Source organism: Salarias fasciatus, chromosome 5, assembly GCF_902148845.1.
Source record: "Salarias fasciatus chromosome 5, fSalaFa1.1, whole genome shotgun sequence".
Classification (NCBI taxonomy): Eukaryota; Metazoa; Chordata; class Actinopteri; order Blenniiformes; family Blenniidae; genus Salarias; species Salarias fasciatus.
Genome location: NC_043749.1, coordinates 6,311,849 through 6,327,614, shown reverse-complemented (window position 1 = coordinate 6,327,614; position 15,766 = coordinate 6,311,849). Strand labels below are relative to the sequence as shown.

General features: G+C 45.0%; 2 protein-coding genes across 5 annotated transcripts; one reads left to right on the top strand and one right to left on the bottom strand.

Moving 5' to 3' along the window:
• Positions 1 to 202: 202 nt before the first annotated feature.
• Positions 203 to 2,901, top strand: LOC115389148 (actin-related protein 2/3 complex subunit 4-like). Its single transcript, XM_030092583.1, has 6 exons — positions 203 to 341; positions 967 to 1,085; positions 1,339 to 1,450; positions 1,540 to 1,635; positions 2,087 to 2,257; positions 2,364 to 2,901. The coding sequence occupies exons 1-6, from the start codon at positions 339 to 341 to the stop codon at positions 2,367 to 2,369; spliced, it is 507 nt and encodes a 168-aa protein (XP_029948443.1). The 5' UTR covers positions 203 to 338; the 3' UTR covers positions 2,370 to 2,901.
• Positions 2,902 to 3,274: 373 nt separating this feature from the next.
• pfkfb4a (6-phosphofructo-2-kinase/fructose-2,6-biphosphatase 4a) lies at positions 3,275 to 14,038 on the bottom strand. Of its 4 annotated transcripts, none has more exons than XM_030092082.1 (14): positions 13,802 to 14,038; positions 9,216 to 9,332; positions 9,023 to 9,119; positions 8,881 to 8,947; positions 8,725 to 8,799; positions 8,589 to 8,645; positions 8,372 to 8,493; positions 7,593 to 7,800; positions 7,370 to 7,516; positions 7,194 to 7,298; positions 6,584 to 6,713; positions 5,948 to 6,010; positions 5,796 to 5,860; positions 3,275 to 4,021 (listed from the first exon to the last, which is right to left on the bottom strand). In XM_030092082.1, the coding sequence occupies exons 1-14, from the start codon at positions 13,851 to 13,853 to the stop codon at positions 3,962 to 3,964; spliced, it is 1,365 nt and encodes a 454-aa protein (XP_029947942.1). In that variant the 5' UTR covers positions 13,854 to 14,038; the 3' UTR covers positions 3,275 to 3,961. The 4 variants fall into 4 exon arrangements, with proteins under 4 accessions (XP_029947942.1, XP_029947940.1, XP_029947941.1 ...); XM_030092080.1 differs by lacking the exon at positions 13,802 to 14,038 and adding an exon at positions 9,871 to 10,150; XM_030092081.1 differs by lacking the exons at positions 3,275 to 4,021; positions 13,802 to 14,038 and adding exons at positions 4,046 to 5,331; positions 9,871 to 10,151.
• Between the last annotated feature and the right edge of the window lie 1,728 nt (positions 14,039 to 15,766).

The following is a 15,766-nucleotide window of genomic DNA, read 5'->3' as shown; positions in this document are numbered from 1 at the left end:
TTTTCGTTATATAGTGCTATACTTTTCTTAATGTAAATCAAAAAGCTACAAAGTGTTAAAATACAGTCGGTCTTAATAGTCGTCGGGTGACAATTTCCCCCATTCATTGAGCGAAATGGACCCACCATATGAAGTGTTCGATTTTGTGCACATTGCATACCACCAGGGCGGAGCTACTAACACAAACCAAGCTGTGGTGCTGTGTGTGAAGGCAGACGCTTCCGTGAATGAAGACTTTGAGTAAAACGAACGCACACTAGCTCTACTTGACTATGTAGGATTTACGGAAGAGTCGTCCCAGGCGTGGCTGAGGAACTTCCGTCTTTTACAGCTGAAAAATGGTAAGGCTCTGCGTTAGATCGACCTTTCTTTAATCATTATTTTCTTTTCCAGTTCCATAAATTATTGGTACATTCTGTGCGAGAAGAGCTAGCTAAACCTGTTCGCGACAGAGACGTTGTTTTCTCCGCGGCTGCATTAGAAGAGAGGACGGGCATCTTTCATTCGGTTTGCAGAAACTGGAGATTGAGCTGAGCTGTCTGTTTCTCTCGGCTTCCCTCCTCGCCTCTTTAACCGCTAGCTTCTCTCAGAGTCACCCCATCTGAGCGAGGAAAATACGTGTTTGACATCGATGCAGGGATTAGATGATTTGGATGAGTTGTGAGTCGATTCGCTGCCGAAAGCTGCAGAATTCACTGTAAGCGGAGAAAAAGGCTGCATGCTACTTTGACGACCATCTGTTTCCGCCCAAATTGACACACTTCATTTTTAATCCTAGAATAGGCCAGCCTGACTGTGAGCACGTCGTTTTGTTGCTGCATTCCTGCAGATCCTAGCTGACCTCAGAGGATGACCCTGCTGCTGTATTCACCCTTAATAGACATGTAGTCTGAGCTGAATAACATCCTGCATGAGGCTCTTCTCTGCAGAGGAATTCCTGATCTGATCTGTTTATTTCCTCCACAGACAGCGACTTTGCGCCCATACTTGAATGCTGTGAGGGCCACCCTGCAGGCAGCCCTCTGCCTGGAGAGCTTCTCCTCTCAGGTGGTGGAGCGTCACAACAAGCCTGAGGTGGAGGTCAGGTACGTTCTCCCTGCTCTTTCTGCCTCCCGCCAGCTGTTTGCAGAGCACCTGCTGCCATCTCACAAGTTTGGACCTGTGCAAACACGCAGAAGAATTAGTAGAAGGCGAGAAAAATGACAGCAAGCACGGGCACGACTGTGGAAGTGGTCGGCGGGGGCTTGCTGCCGCCTGTAGGATAAACCCAACTTCCAAGGGACTCCTGCAAAGGTTTTTTCTTTAACTGGGAAACATTTGTGCTTGATGTGTCTCCAGGAGCAGTAAGGAACTGCTACTTCAGCCTGTGGTGATCAGCCGCAATGACAAGGAGAAGGTTCTCATTGAGGGATCCATCAACTCCGTCAGAGTCAGCATCGCCGTCAAGCAGGTCATTGAACCCCTCGCCATTCTGTCCGTACTGTCACTGGATTTTCTGTTTTTCTACAACCTGCTAAAGAGTGCCATGATCGTCTGCAGGCCGACGAGATCGAGAAGATCCTTTGCCACAAGTTCATGCGCTTCATGATGATGAGGGCGGAAAACTTCTTCATCCTGCGGAGGAAACCCGTGGAGGTGAGAGACGGAGCGTCCGGGTTTTAATGAAGCAGCGGGAGACAGAGCCAGAATCGGTATTCATGACAACAGATGACAGGAAGAGCTGAAATAAAATGAGGAACCATGTGAACCTTTTTGAGTTTAGCTTAGCCTTGGGTTTCTGCTCTCATACTTGGTGGAACCTGAGTCGAAATTTAAAAACTTACTAATTTTATAGTAAGATGTTGATTTAATCAACATGAAATACAGTCCTAAAGTTTGTTCGCTTTTATTTAAAAACAGTCTTTATCTTTGTGCTTGCAGTTATGCTCAATCACAGTCAGCCTCTCTAGTGAAGATTCCATTCTTGTTCCCCCGTCTTAACTTACGTCTAAAAGTATTTAAAAAAAACATTATCTGTACACTAAGATGTATATTTCCTTGTATTTGAGAGATGTGTTGAGTATTCACTCCGTTTCTCTCTCCTCAGGGTTATGATATTAGTTTCTTGATTACCAACTTCCACACGGAGCAGATGTACAAACACAAGCTGGTGGACTTCGTCATCCACTTCATGGAGGAGATCGACAAAGAGATCAGCGAGATGAAGCTGTCCGTTAACGCCAGAGCTCGTATTGTTGCTGAAGAATTCCTCAAGAACGTAAGCAGTCTCAATATTGCTTTGGGAGTTTTATTTATTTGCCTTTTTCTCCCAAAATATTAAAGATATGTGAAAACTGAAGACTGGGATTCCCTCCTCTCCACAGTTCTGATGACAGTGTTCGGTCCTCGGTCCAGCACGCGCCTGGAAACGCTCTCAACGGCCAATCAGCCGCGATCTAAAAGGAGTAAACAGCCAATCAGCGAGGAGAAGACAGGAACGTGACCAATCTGGCAATGACATCCCTCTGCACCCGTCTCGAGTTTTTCCCTGTACTCATGCATATCAATGACTGTATATAATGAAATATTTACCAGTTTCATTTTCAGCCACGTAGAACAAATCCCCAAACCGAGGCGGGTCCTTAAAGTATTAATCCAGTTGATAGCCATGAGTACAGGGGCACCGACGACGTGACGTTGCAAACAAAACAAACCAGGTTTTTATATTTTTCTTCCGTGTGTGTGTGTGTGTGAGTCTGCGTGTTCCGTCACCGCTGTTTCCAATTCATCTCGAAATTTTCTGTGTTCAGAGGATTTGAGGAAGTGATCTGTGTGGCATTAAATCATATGGAGCCAAGAAACCCCCACGACCCGACCTGTAAGACTCATGTTTAAAACAAGGAAATAAAACAGTTGTTTATACCTGTGGTGTCCGGAATCCGTCCTTTACCTGTGATGTTTCTGAGGAAGTTGTTTTCACTCGTCTCTCACATACAGTTTCAGAGAAAGAGGAAGTGGAAACCATTTGTTTACAATAGATGCTGTCAAAAAGTGAGAAATCATACCTACAATCCACATGAAATCAAAAACGGGAAGGAGAAAGACGGGCGTTTGGAAAAATACGTTTTTTTTTTATTGTAGGACCGGGACAAACATTTGACCCAAAACCATATTTTTCTTCTGCATTTCCAACGCTCGAGTGTTCATTACAGGTGTGATTTTACTTCATTCTCTTCATTGAGTCTGCATGTAAAATCGTCTGAGTGCATTTCAGTAAATTGGAATACAATAGAAGTTAATCATCCAATAATTTATTACAGTGAAACAAAACATTTTAATCATTAGTAATTATTTTTAAATTAAGTTTCAGTCATGAAAATCAAACGTTTCTCGCAATATTAAAATGTTTCTTAATGAAAAATGTCTTTTAGAGGCTGAAATTACCACAAATTTAATGTAAAAGTGTCTAAAATTTCCCGGTTTAAATGCTTTGAGTGTAGAAATAACTAAAGAATTTTCAATATTTAATTTGAGATGCATCTGATACAAAACAGCTGCTTCCACTGAGAACAAGTCAGGGAACAATATTCATCTGTAGAAAATCTAAGTGGCAGTTTGTTCATAATAGAAACTCTTTAAATCAGACAAAATACTTTAACTTTTCTTTCTGAGCAGGTTCAAAACCCACAAAGTGCACAATCACAGTAACATGTAGCAAGAAATTCACATGAAAATACTTCAGGATAATAATTCTCAGTGTTGTTTTCACAATTCACACACACACACACACACCGAGTCTATACTGGATTACAGCAAACAGGCAGGGGGAGGAATTACACACACCTCAGTGCAACACAACAGTTCATTCACAAAATAAAGTGCAGCCGTCAGCTGTGGCTGGGCGGTGATGGAGGCGGGGCGAGGCCGATCAGGTGCAACACGGTGAGGGTGCAGACGTCTGCGTGGAGCGAGGGGTCAGAGGTCAGAGGTGAGCCGGGACGGTCTGCAGGGCGTCCGCCGTCGTGCGGTGGACGTTCACATTCTGGAGAGAGGAAGGCAGAGGTCAGGAGAACTGTCTTGTCTGCACTCCACTCACTCTCTTCTGCACATTTTTCTTATTATCAAATCACACTGTAATTTCTTTTCTCCACCGTGAATCAGTTTCTGCTGTAAATCTAATCTGTTGACAGATGGTCGTCTAACATCATCCATCAATTTTAATTCCAAGTGTGCCGTTAACTGCTTACAAAGGGTTGTTTTTTTTTTTAAGTCTTTTTAGAAATCTTTTTATTCCTAACAATATTATTTTCACTTCTTAAAAAAGTTCAGATGTTGAAACAGGCGTGAGCTTTGTAATGCTTCGGAAAAAGCACTGCACGGCACACTGGGAGTTCTGTTCGGGCTCATGAATGGCTGCTGTTTGTTCCTCAGCCCAGGCGGGAGTGTGTGCATGTCAATGAACCGGGGTGGGGGGGGGTTTCTCTCTTCGGTCTGCACGGCTGAGTTCAACAGGAAGTGGATGTTTGATGTGAAGATATGAAGGAAATGGCAAGCTTTGCTGGGAGCAGTGAAAAACCATCAATAACAAGTAGAAGTTGATGAGGCGGCTGCTTAATGTTCTAAAATGAAGCACAAAACCAGTGTGGTGAGGATTAATTAAATGTTTGAGTGGAGTTTATTCACACAGAGAACAGAAATACTTTCGATTGTGATCACAAATAGGAATAAACTACTTCTAACTTCAACAAAACAACAGATTTTTTTCCCCGTTCCATCAGTTTCAGACATCTAAACAAAAAAAAAAAAACAAACACAGATTTTGATGTGCAAATTAGTCAAAAACGCACAACTTTGTTCTGCTGTGCTGTAGTAGTGAAAATTAGAATCTGTGATTTTTACCATCATAAATATAAAGAGGAGAAACTCCAGTTAGCATCGTTAAATCACTTCAACAAACAGGAAGAACATAAGCTACATGTAATCAACGAGTCTTCAGAAAACAGGCTCAGCTTTCATTTCTTCACAGTGGGGAGTCCAGCATCAGTTAAAGAGGAAAAAACAAACCTTCATCTGATTTTTATTAATTCTCCAAAAATGGGAGAACATCCACGACACACGATCCGTGACAGGATTAATAGTGAGAAACTGGATTCCAGTCAATTACCATCATCATCGTCATGTTTTTTAGGATGGAATCAGAGGAGAAGGAACAAAAGCAAAGTGTAGATTTAATCAGACTGCGGAGGGTTGAGTGTGCGTATCGGAGGGGAGGAGGGGGAGGGGCCTACTGCCTCACTGGTGAGCTGGCACAGTTAGCAAAGCCTCCTCTGACATCCGCGACACTTCTACGTTCTGTTCGATGGAAAAACAAAGAGGAGGAGGAGTCAAAACACAAAGGGACAGACGGACATCAGCAGGTCAGACACATGGGTGAGGCGCTCTCTTCAACGCCCTCCTAGAGTATTACACATCCTGAACAGATCTCAGACCAGCCGGTTTCTGTCAGCGTTCGTTCATCAGTGTCATCCTTCTTTCACTTGCTTTCGCTTTTCTAAGCTCAAAAACACTAAAAGGGATTTAAGAGCACAATCATTTAATTATTCCTAACTGGAGAGAGAATCAAACGGTAACTGTGTGAGGATGAGAACGTGGACCGCGGCGAGCAGTGACAGATTCAGTCAGTGTTTCACAACCTGCGATCCAAACACAGAGAGGCAGAAAAACCTGCTCTGGACGGAACCAGTTTGTGAGTAAACTTACCATGAGTGTCTGTTGACAGTGTGTTACAGTGTGTGTGTGTGTGTTGTGATACCCACCTCGGGCCTCTCTCTGTGTGTGTTGACTGCCTCCACGTTCAGGCAGATGGACTCCACTTTACAGCCTGAGCAGAAAGGAGGTTTGTTAAGTCGGCCTGTACTGGGTCTGGTTTGGGTTCTGAGCGCGGCGTGTGAGGAGCAGAGGGTCCTACCGTAGGCCACCGGCGTCAGCTTCAGCACGGTGTGCAGCGGGCACTTCAGGTACGGCAGCTCCTCTGTCGGGACACATTTACACATCGTTAAAGATGAAAACACTCAAACCCGATCAATCAGTGAGTCCCTACTCACTTAAAGTGTCAGAAAAACTATTATTGGATCAAATATTAATGATGAGGGGACTAAAACCAACTACACGTCAATAGCGCGCCCCCTGCTGTCTGGCTGCAGCATTTCTCATTAATGGGAATTTTGAGTCAGCATGTGGGACATAAACTCAATCAAATGTAAAGAAACACATTCCTGAAGGCAGTTTCTACCATAATAAGAAGTTTTTCATTTTTTTAAAGAATATTTTGGTCCTGACTGCTGATCTGATTCCACATAAATGAAATTAAAAACGATGACTGACAACTACAGCATGAAGAATGAGCTGAGAGAAGCTCAAGTAGCCACCAGGGGGCGCTGGAGATGTGTTGATTCAGTCTCCGGGATCTGTCCTGTTGTTGATGTTTACCTGATGGTGACTTGGTGAGACAATATACTAAATAGTTGTCATAAATCTATCATTAATATTTCTAACAATGACTCAAACTGAACAAAACCTGCTGAAGCGTCGGGAGGCGACTGACCTGCCGTCTTGTCCAGGAAGTACGCCAGCAGGCAGCGCATTACGGCCTGGTGGCAGATGACCAGCACATTCTCCTGTCTCTCCAGCTCCATGATGACGGGCTCCAGCCGCTGCACCAGGTCTTCATAGGACTGAGGAGGAAGACATGAGGAAGAAAAAAAAGCTCACAAGCTGCAGATCAGAACTCTCTTTGCTGAGTGATGACTCTCAGGTAAACACGGCCTGACGGCTCCTCTCCACAAACAGCCTGGAGCAAATCGCCTCAGAGCGTCACTAAAGCAGCCGCAGCGTGAGACTAATGGAAAGGTAATGAGATGGAGTAAAGGTGGGAACGGAGTAACCGGCATAAAAACGACCAGAACACACACACCCACGCACACGTGCGCGCCTGTTCACGGTCTGATGTGGAGCCTTTGTTGACCGTGAGCTGGTGTCCGTCCAGAGAGCGGCGGTCCGAGCTGAGGCTCATTAGCGGAGAGTGTGTGGCCGGCGGCCATCTGGACACCGTCCCGTCGTGTTATGAAGCAACAAAGGAGGAGATCCACAAAGGAGACAGAGGAGCACTGTTCACAGCAAGGCCGACCCCAGACGAGACGTGAATGTCTACTGACCTCTCCTTTAGGGTAGCGGTAGCGGTATTTGTCCTGGTCCCTTAAGGCAAACTCCAGGGGGTAGTGGTCCTGGATCTCCTCGTACATCAGCTCCTCACACACACCCTGGAAACACGTCACGCTCTGGTTACACCCGGAAGATGGTGCAGACGCCGGCCGCAGAGAGCGTGACTCACAGCGTCAATCTCGTTCAGGACCTTCCACTGTTCGTACGGCACGCTTAGCGCCTCGGCCGTCTGGATGGTCCTCTTCATCTGGCTGGTCCACACCTTCAGGTCACTGATGCTCTGCGCCTGGATGAAGTGGCTCAGCTTCTTCGCGAACTGAGCAGAGGACGAGAAGAAGTCAGGAGAAGGAAGGGCAGCAGTGGCGATCAGCGCCGAGTAGAGCGCGCCGCACCTCTTTGCCCCTGAGCGTCAGGCCCGAGTCTCCTCCTATCCTGCCCTTGACGTTGAGTTCGCTCTCCCCGTGGCGACACAGATAGATGGAGCGCGGCGTGATGTGGATGTTCATGAGGTAGTAGACGATCCGGCTCTGGACGTGGTCCAGCACCCGGTTGACCAGGTACCTCTGGCCCACGTCCATGATTTTGATGTAGGAGAGATCCCTGCGAGGAGACGACAAACCCACGAGTTCTACAGTCATTCACCTGAAATAAAACCTCCGCAGCTCCAGATGCCAACACCTCCACACACCTCCACACACTGAGCGCCTTTCAAACACCTCCTCAGCATGGACTCAGAGAATATGAAGGAACTGGTTTTGTGCATGCTGGAAATGTTAAAGGGTTGAGAGTCTTTGTGTTTTGCCGTTTTGGCCTCAGCAAAAGGAAGAAACTTACTAAAATTAGACGTCTGCTGGATGAAAATATCCTAAAGATTAAACTTAATGAAAATGAGCTCCTGTCAACAACATTATCAAACCAGGTTCCCTCCTGTCTCCTTATTTATGGGCTGCATTATATATCTCTGCTCTACTGTAATCAAGTCGTCAACATTGAAAGTAATTAACATTTTGCAGACGACTGAGTGAACTGAAATTACTTGTTGACATTATTTCATTATGCTAACATTGGATATTTCCTTGTAGCAACAAGCCAGAGGTCAGAGAGACAAAAAAAAGGAGGAAAAATGACCGAAAAACAACAATTCATCAGCCGATCTGCTCCTGAAACGCACCTGTCCAAAACTTCATCCAGCGTCTCGTAGGAGTTTTCGTAACACTTGATCCTCTTCATGAAGTCTTGCACCGCCTCCTCCGTGTCACAGTTGGTGTAGTCAGGGCTGCCCAGCTTCACTTGCTGAGGAGGAGGAGGAGGAGGAGGAGGAGGAGTGAGCCTCACACAGACTGACGTTCATCTTCTGTGAAGCAGTGTTTCAACAAGCAGCCACTCACCACGATGTTCTCCTGAATGACGTCCGGGTCCTCACACACTGACTCCACGAAGAAGGCCTGAAGGCAGACGGCGAGAAACTCAGTAACGCCGTCGATGAAACCTTGCTCTCACTCCCACATCTGGAACTGGAGTTACCTTAAAACCGTTCTGCTCTGCAAACTGGAGGATGGTTTCCCTCCTCTCCCTGGTGGTGTTTGTCGCATCGAACACCTGACCGAGCAGCGCGGAGAAGCCCGTTAGCAATTGGCACGATAAGTGCAAAAAACATCTTCAATGCAACGTTGAACTCACCGCGACCTGGCCCCCCTCCTCCGTCAGGTACTGTCGCACATCGTTCAGCGCCGCTGAGGCACACTGTCTACAAGGATCACACAGAAACAGGCATAAACATCACATAATATGAGTTAAAATAAACTATTATCACAGGCTTTACCTTCTAATCCTTAATCCCTCTTCATTGTCTGGACGGAAGAACTCAAATGACTTGTAGATCTTCACACACTCTCTTCTGTACTGTCCAACGTTGAACTCTGTGGGGGAGAAAACAAACAGTTGAGCACATTTTTATAAAAACTTGAACCTGGACGAACGGAGAGGAAGTATTAATGCCACCGAGTGAGTCGCACCTCTGGTGGGCACGCCGATCCAGTTCAGGTAGCGGGTCAGCTTCTTGGAGATGTAGGTCTTTCCTCTGGCAGGCAGGCCCACGGTCACGATCAGCGTGGGACAGTTGGTCATGCACACTGGGGAAAAAAAAAGACAGAGAAATTATGAGATAACCACACATTCACGCCCACAGTTTAATCCCGTGTAATCCCGCGTCGTCTGTGACGGAGACAAAGGCAGATCAGGGCAGTTTGAGGGGTCATGGTTGAGACATCTGGAGAAAGCAAACAGTTTCCACACTGTGTGCACAGATGTCTGGGTCAGGGAGCGTGAGTGTGTGCAAGTCGTCTTTTGTTACATATTCCCAAACATGTAACAGTCCTTCTTGGGGTCTCCATTCATGCACTCTTTCATTCAGACCGAGTCCGACCACAGTGTGGATGCAGATGGAAGAGATAAACACACAATACAGCAGCAACGTGTTCCTCTCTGGACGCAAAGTTACCGCTCGGACGGCGTGTTCTGCATCATGTGGGGTCTTACACAAGCCAGAGGGCCAGGCTGCCGCAGCAATAAGACCCTAATGCCGGCAGGATTAACGTAAATCATTCATGCGGAGTGGGCTCCACGCGCGTTCACGCCGAAGCCGCACGCGGAAGCGCCGTCGACACGCACCTTTTCTCTGAGAAATGTGTTTCTCCGGGAGGCCGTTTTTGTACGGCATCCAGATCTTCTTCAGGGGGTTCTGCGTGAGCTCCCGCGGGTTCGGCGGGGCTTTGTTGTCCTCCATGCCGTCCTGCGGGGGGCCCGAGGCGGCCGCGGCGGCGGCGGCGGCGGCGGAGGGGGCGACACGAGCGCGGGGCTTTTTCCCGAGATGCTGCTGTGAAGGTGACCGGTGCTTCATCCAGGCGCCTCTCTCGGGATGGAGACGGCCCCCAGGTCTCTCTCCCTCTCTCTCTCTCTGGGTCACGTGCCCCTCTCTCACTACGGCGGGGAAACCGACCTATCTCGGAAGAGCGTAACGACAGCAGCACGAGCGCATGTTTTTTTTTTCTCAAAGTCGTATTACACGTTTGATGCGCGCACACGAAAAAAAAAATCCATGCAAAATCTCACGGGAGCCAAGCAGGTAAAATATCGCCATAACATTTCACACCTGAACTTTAGAGGCTTTGTTGTTGTTGTTGTTGCACAAAAGAAATGTTTTTTTGTTTTGTTTTGTTATAACATAACTAAACAAATTCTTCCCAAAATAACTAAAATATCTACACGAATCAAATTCTGATACCTTTTGGTGCAAAATACAGCGTAATGAGTCCATTACTCTGAGGAAATGTGTTTATAAAAAAACAAAACAACGTTTTGTTTCTGAAATGTTTACAGTTTCCTCGGTGCTCTTGGGGGCCAATTTTGGCCCACAGGCCTTATGATTGCCATCCCAGCTTCAAATCTTGATCCCCTCAAAATCAAGGAATCTATATGCTTTTTATAAGAATGACCAACGTTGGAGGATTTTTTTTATGTAATATAAGTAAATGAAGGTTAAAATTGTACTATTCTTTCCATTAATTCATTCATTTATTCATTGATTCATCATAGATGTTCCGTGTCTGGTGGCACATCAGCTGGTCCCACATGGTGGAAGGCCAGGTTCACTCTGGGTAGATCACCACCCTGTCATGAGGCAGGCAGGCATGGTCACATTTACACTCAGTTTCACAGGGTCACATGCATGTTTTTGTTCTTTTTTAACCATGAGAGGAAACTAGCGTATGCAAGAGAGAGAAAAAACATGCATGCACAGGGAGAAGGTGTAAATTCCACACTAATAAAACACATTTTCATTGCTGAATTTTAAGTAATGGAGACAAATTCTAATTAATTATGATAAAGTATAACAACATCATATATCTTTGCTGATGGATCCCAGCAGCCATGCTAAGAGTCAAGCTGGGGGCACGATTAAGGTTTTGGATCTGAGAGGTTGGAAACCAGGAGAGTCCGTTATTACAGTTAAAGAAAAAGGCAGAGTATATTTTTCTTAAAAGCAAACAGAAAAAAAATAGTCTGAGAAGCATGAGTCAGTTTCATTCCTTCACTTCAGTCGTTTCATTCCGTTTAACTCTGCTTCACTGAGCAGTTCAGCAAACTCTGAAAGCACTTCCAAAAAAGAAACAGATATTAGATATTCCAGTACCTGAGCTGTTGTCAGGCCTGAACTCATCTTTCTGGAGAGAGATGTAGAGGATTATCGGATGCTTAACTATCTATAGTAAACTCATTACTGGTGATATTCAAATCTATTTATTGACAGATTTACTCTCTTATGACATACACATGCATGGCCAGACTTGTTCTAGAAAACATTTTAGCAAATTTTTGCGACATCATGCAGAATTGGTTAAAATCCACATCTGGACTGGAAAAAGGCTACTTAAGTTAGATGAAATTACAAAACCACAACAATCACAAACCAAGTACAATTTTGAGGAAGTTAACAGCGATGTGGGGTGTGTCGTCAGTCGGTTCCTTCGGGAATCAGCCATGTAAAGAAGCTGCATAAGATAATGAACCACTAAAGTATTGACTTCTGTGAAGATGAATTCACTTTAAGATTTTACGGACCAAAACTTTAAACTTTCTCACAGCAGGAACGAAGGTGAAAATGAAGATATTATTGATGGTTTTCTGGTTGTTTTGGTTTCAGTGCTTTGCTGACTCAGAGTCACAGTGACGACTTCCTGAGAAACCTGACAGACCACTGCTGGCATTATCAGGACAACTTACTCATCTCCCAATAACGTGTCTGCTCCACACTAACCAACATTAACAAAGGCCTTTTGTAATGTTTTTTCAAAATGTATTGCATGCAAATTATTAGCAAACACTGTCCACAAGATGTCATCACTATACAGACACACACATACACACACTCGCCCGCTCTCTCTCTCTGCACAATATAAACCATTATGAATAAAACTGAACTGAATCAATCATCAGTAACAGTTACATGTGTGAGAGCAACAAATCAAAAATACTCACATTGCTGTTAATAAGTGTAATTTTTGGCTGCTTTCACCTTGTCAGTATGTAATGACACTCATACAAATACAACGTAGACCATTTGATCTATCTCAGTACTTTAAAAGTTACTAACTGCTCACGAATTCTTCCAAATTTTGAAGGAACATTTGAACATTTTTCTCTAAATTTCTGTAGACAATGACTTTATTTATGTTTTTACAGGAATAATACATTCTGCTTCATTTGTATAAAACGTATCCCACACCACCACTCTTTAAAACACGAGCATCGTACAGGCTGAGTGACAATGCAACTTTATGAAGTTGAAAAGCATATAATGATAAAGCATAGTGATAAAATGACATGGTTTCCAGTTAAATGCAGGCACTGAGCAGCCAACAACAGGTGAGCTGAGTATAAACAGCAGAGCCCTGGCCACAGAGATTACCATAGTGATTGATACATGCCTCATTAACACAGTGACAACAAAATGTGGCTGACAGAGAGGGACCTTTACACACACACACACGAGTGTATTCCACATGTTGGAGAGTGAGAGCACCTTCTGTGTTTATCTGATGCACTGATTATGTGAGGCTTGACTTGATATTGGAGCTGCGACCTAAATGTGGCGAGATGGAGGTTCTCTAATTAAAAAGCTCCTGTGCTCTCTCTCTCTCTCTCTCTCTCTCAATCTCCCTGAATGTACCGAACAGATATAATGTGTGTCAGGTTCATCAGGTCCACTAAGCTCTGGCTCAGAATCTCCGGCAAGAAGATGTCTGAGAGTTTCAGCTGAGAAAAGAGCGGCGAGCTGAATATTCTTGACTGTATATATAAACCCAGACTGGAAGTGGTTGTTAAGTGGTTTCTTTCAGGGCCTGTTTTGAGAACACTCACACTCCGTCCATCATATCTGCTTTATGTGTAGACAGATATTTCTCACAGCCACAAGCAGAACAGGAAACAGAGCTCAGCTCCTCCTCCTTCCTCCTCCTTCCTCCTTCCTCCTCCTCCTCCTCCTCCCAGCAGCTGCCAGGCTCTGGTTGCAGCTAGCTGCCTTTAGCTTGAGCCACACTGGACAAGTCATGTCCCAATATAGCAAAGCAGGTTAACGTTACACTGGACAGTAAATCAGCCTTTACTCCACAGAGAGACTCGGCTCAGCGCGTGGGGGAAAGTATGACAGACCCTGACAGACCAATCAGAAGACTAAACACAGCTTCAGATGAGATCATCTGGCATGGACGTGTTTGCCTGTCGTTGTTATTGTTGTTATTATTGTTACTGTTATTGTTCAGAAGCTGCAGACAACCTTCCGCCTCCTCATGACGATGAACCCTCAGCTGCTCCAAGCAGGTATTTCACATCCCGGCGGCACTGCCTCTATCTGGGGGAAAGGTCTCCAGCTCACGGTCACACTCATCATGCACTCTTCTTGTTTACGTCTCGACCTGACGTGCCTCCTCCACCCCCCCTCCAGCCCTCTACCCCCCCACGCAGCCGCCGCCTGCTCCTTTCAGAGCCAAAGGCTGCACAGTGTCCAACAAACTCCCCCCGCAGAGGCTCGCGGTTCTCTTACCGGTTCCGTCCGGGTGCTGGGTGGGCTTGGAGCGGCTGGAGCAGCCCCTCATCCTGCGCGTCTGGCTGATGGAGCGCGCGGCGCGGCGCGGCGCGGTCCGGTGCGGTGCGGTGCGGTGCGGTGCGTACGTGCGTCCCGCAGCAGCAGCAGCAGCAGCAACAGCAGCAGCAGTGGCAGCACACAGAAACACGGATGCTCGCTGTACACACCCCCCTCTGCCTATAAGAGTGTGTCCGTGAGTGTGTGTGTGTGCTTTTGACTAAATGGGATGTGACAAAGTGCCAGCCTACCTGCCCTCCTCCTCCTCCTCCTCCTCCTCCTCCTCCCCCTCACCAGGGGGGAAGCCCCCACCGGTCCTCACAGCGCTGGACGTGACTTTCATGCTGGAAACTCAGAAGTTTATCTCGCAGTAGGAGCCAACTTGATCAGAGTTTTCACACTTCCTATACATTTCAGCATACAAATACATAGTTATAACAATGTCTGATTGCGCCTCACTGGTTAAATATCACACAAAATAACACCAAACATGCTCCTCTACAAAAAGCATGAGTATAACTAATGTATACCTTTATCACACAGCAGTTTTTCACCGTATCCAAACTGTCAGACACTCCAGAAAAAGAAACCACTGGCAAACAACTGTTCAGTTTAACCAAATCAATGTAAATCTGCACATTTATAAGAAAAAAAAATTATAAAAACATCACATTTATTGTAATTATTGATATTTTTTTCATGCTTGTTTTCATTTTCATTTGATAGAAATGTCTCTTTCTTTATACTTTATTGGTATTTTAGTCCTGATCTGTGTTTTATTCCTGTCATTCGTAAGTGTTGAAAGTTGACACAAAAACAATTTAAACTAATTTAGATTGAAATTAGTAACTGACATCGATGAAGATTTGATCTGGTGTGTGTGACATGGTGATGTTTATAAAATTATGATTTTATTCATATCATGATTAAAATGAACTGGTGGAGGATAAAACTCTTAGTGTATTTTTCCTTTTGATTGAAAACACATTTATAGCAGCATTTATTAGTGTGATCCAAACTGTATTTCATTACAGCCACAACAGAAAAGACATTTCCTTTTCAATGGACTTCAAAAAATTCCATTGCTTTGTAAATTTCACAACACTTAAATCAGCTGACTACCAGCACACAGCAGGAAGGGCTTTGAGGTTTTCCCTGAAACTGTTTCACTCAATGAACAGATTTTTTTTTTCATTAAATTATGAAAGAATTTCACTCCAGTCTAAAATATTACAGGATTACTCACTTAAAAAGAAATGAAATCACCAAGAATTGATAATAACCATTATACAACAATCACCAGAACTCATGCTTTTCCATATCCGTCTTACAAATGTAAATTGACAGGATTGTGCACCCATTTTCTTGGACACCAGGAGGTTCTATGTTGTTTTCCAGTGTCTGAATGTGTCATCTGTGTGTGATTAAGAAACCATAAATGCAAACCAACATTCTCAAGAAGTCTGAAACAGTTTCCTGGCTATTGCTCCACTGGTCGTGGGGAAGACGCAAGAAAAGCCACAAAAATCTACCCTCAGAGATTTGTAAAGAAGAGATGGAGATGTCATGAGAGGCCGATGGAGCCGGTGAGACACGTAAACATAGTTTATTTTAAATGTATTTATACATTTGGCAGTCCAGTGGAGACACTAGCAGTCTCTGCGCTGCCCAAACGGCGACCCTCTGGAGATAATATAGGCATCATGTGACCTGCCTGTGAGGACTGGAGGCTATTTCTGTATCAGTGATGATACTCTCTCCAGCAGCTCTGTTCAGGAGAACACTAATTGACTGCACATCAGGAAAATAATGTGTCGGTCTCAGAGATAAAATGTTTATTAAAATGAATGAGGAGGCTTCTGAAAGGTTCACCTGTTGATGTCTGACCGTAACAGAGAAACCAAAGCATCCAGAGAGGGGACGGCG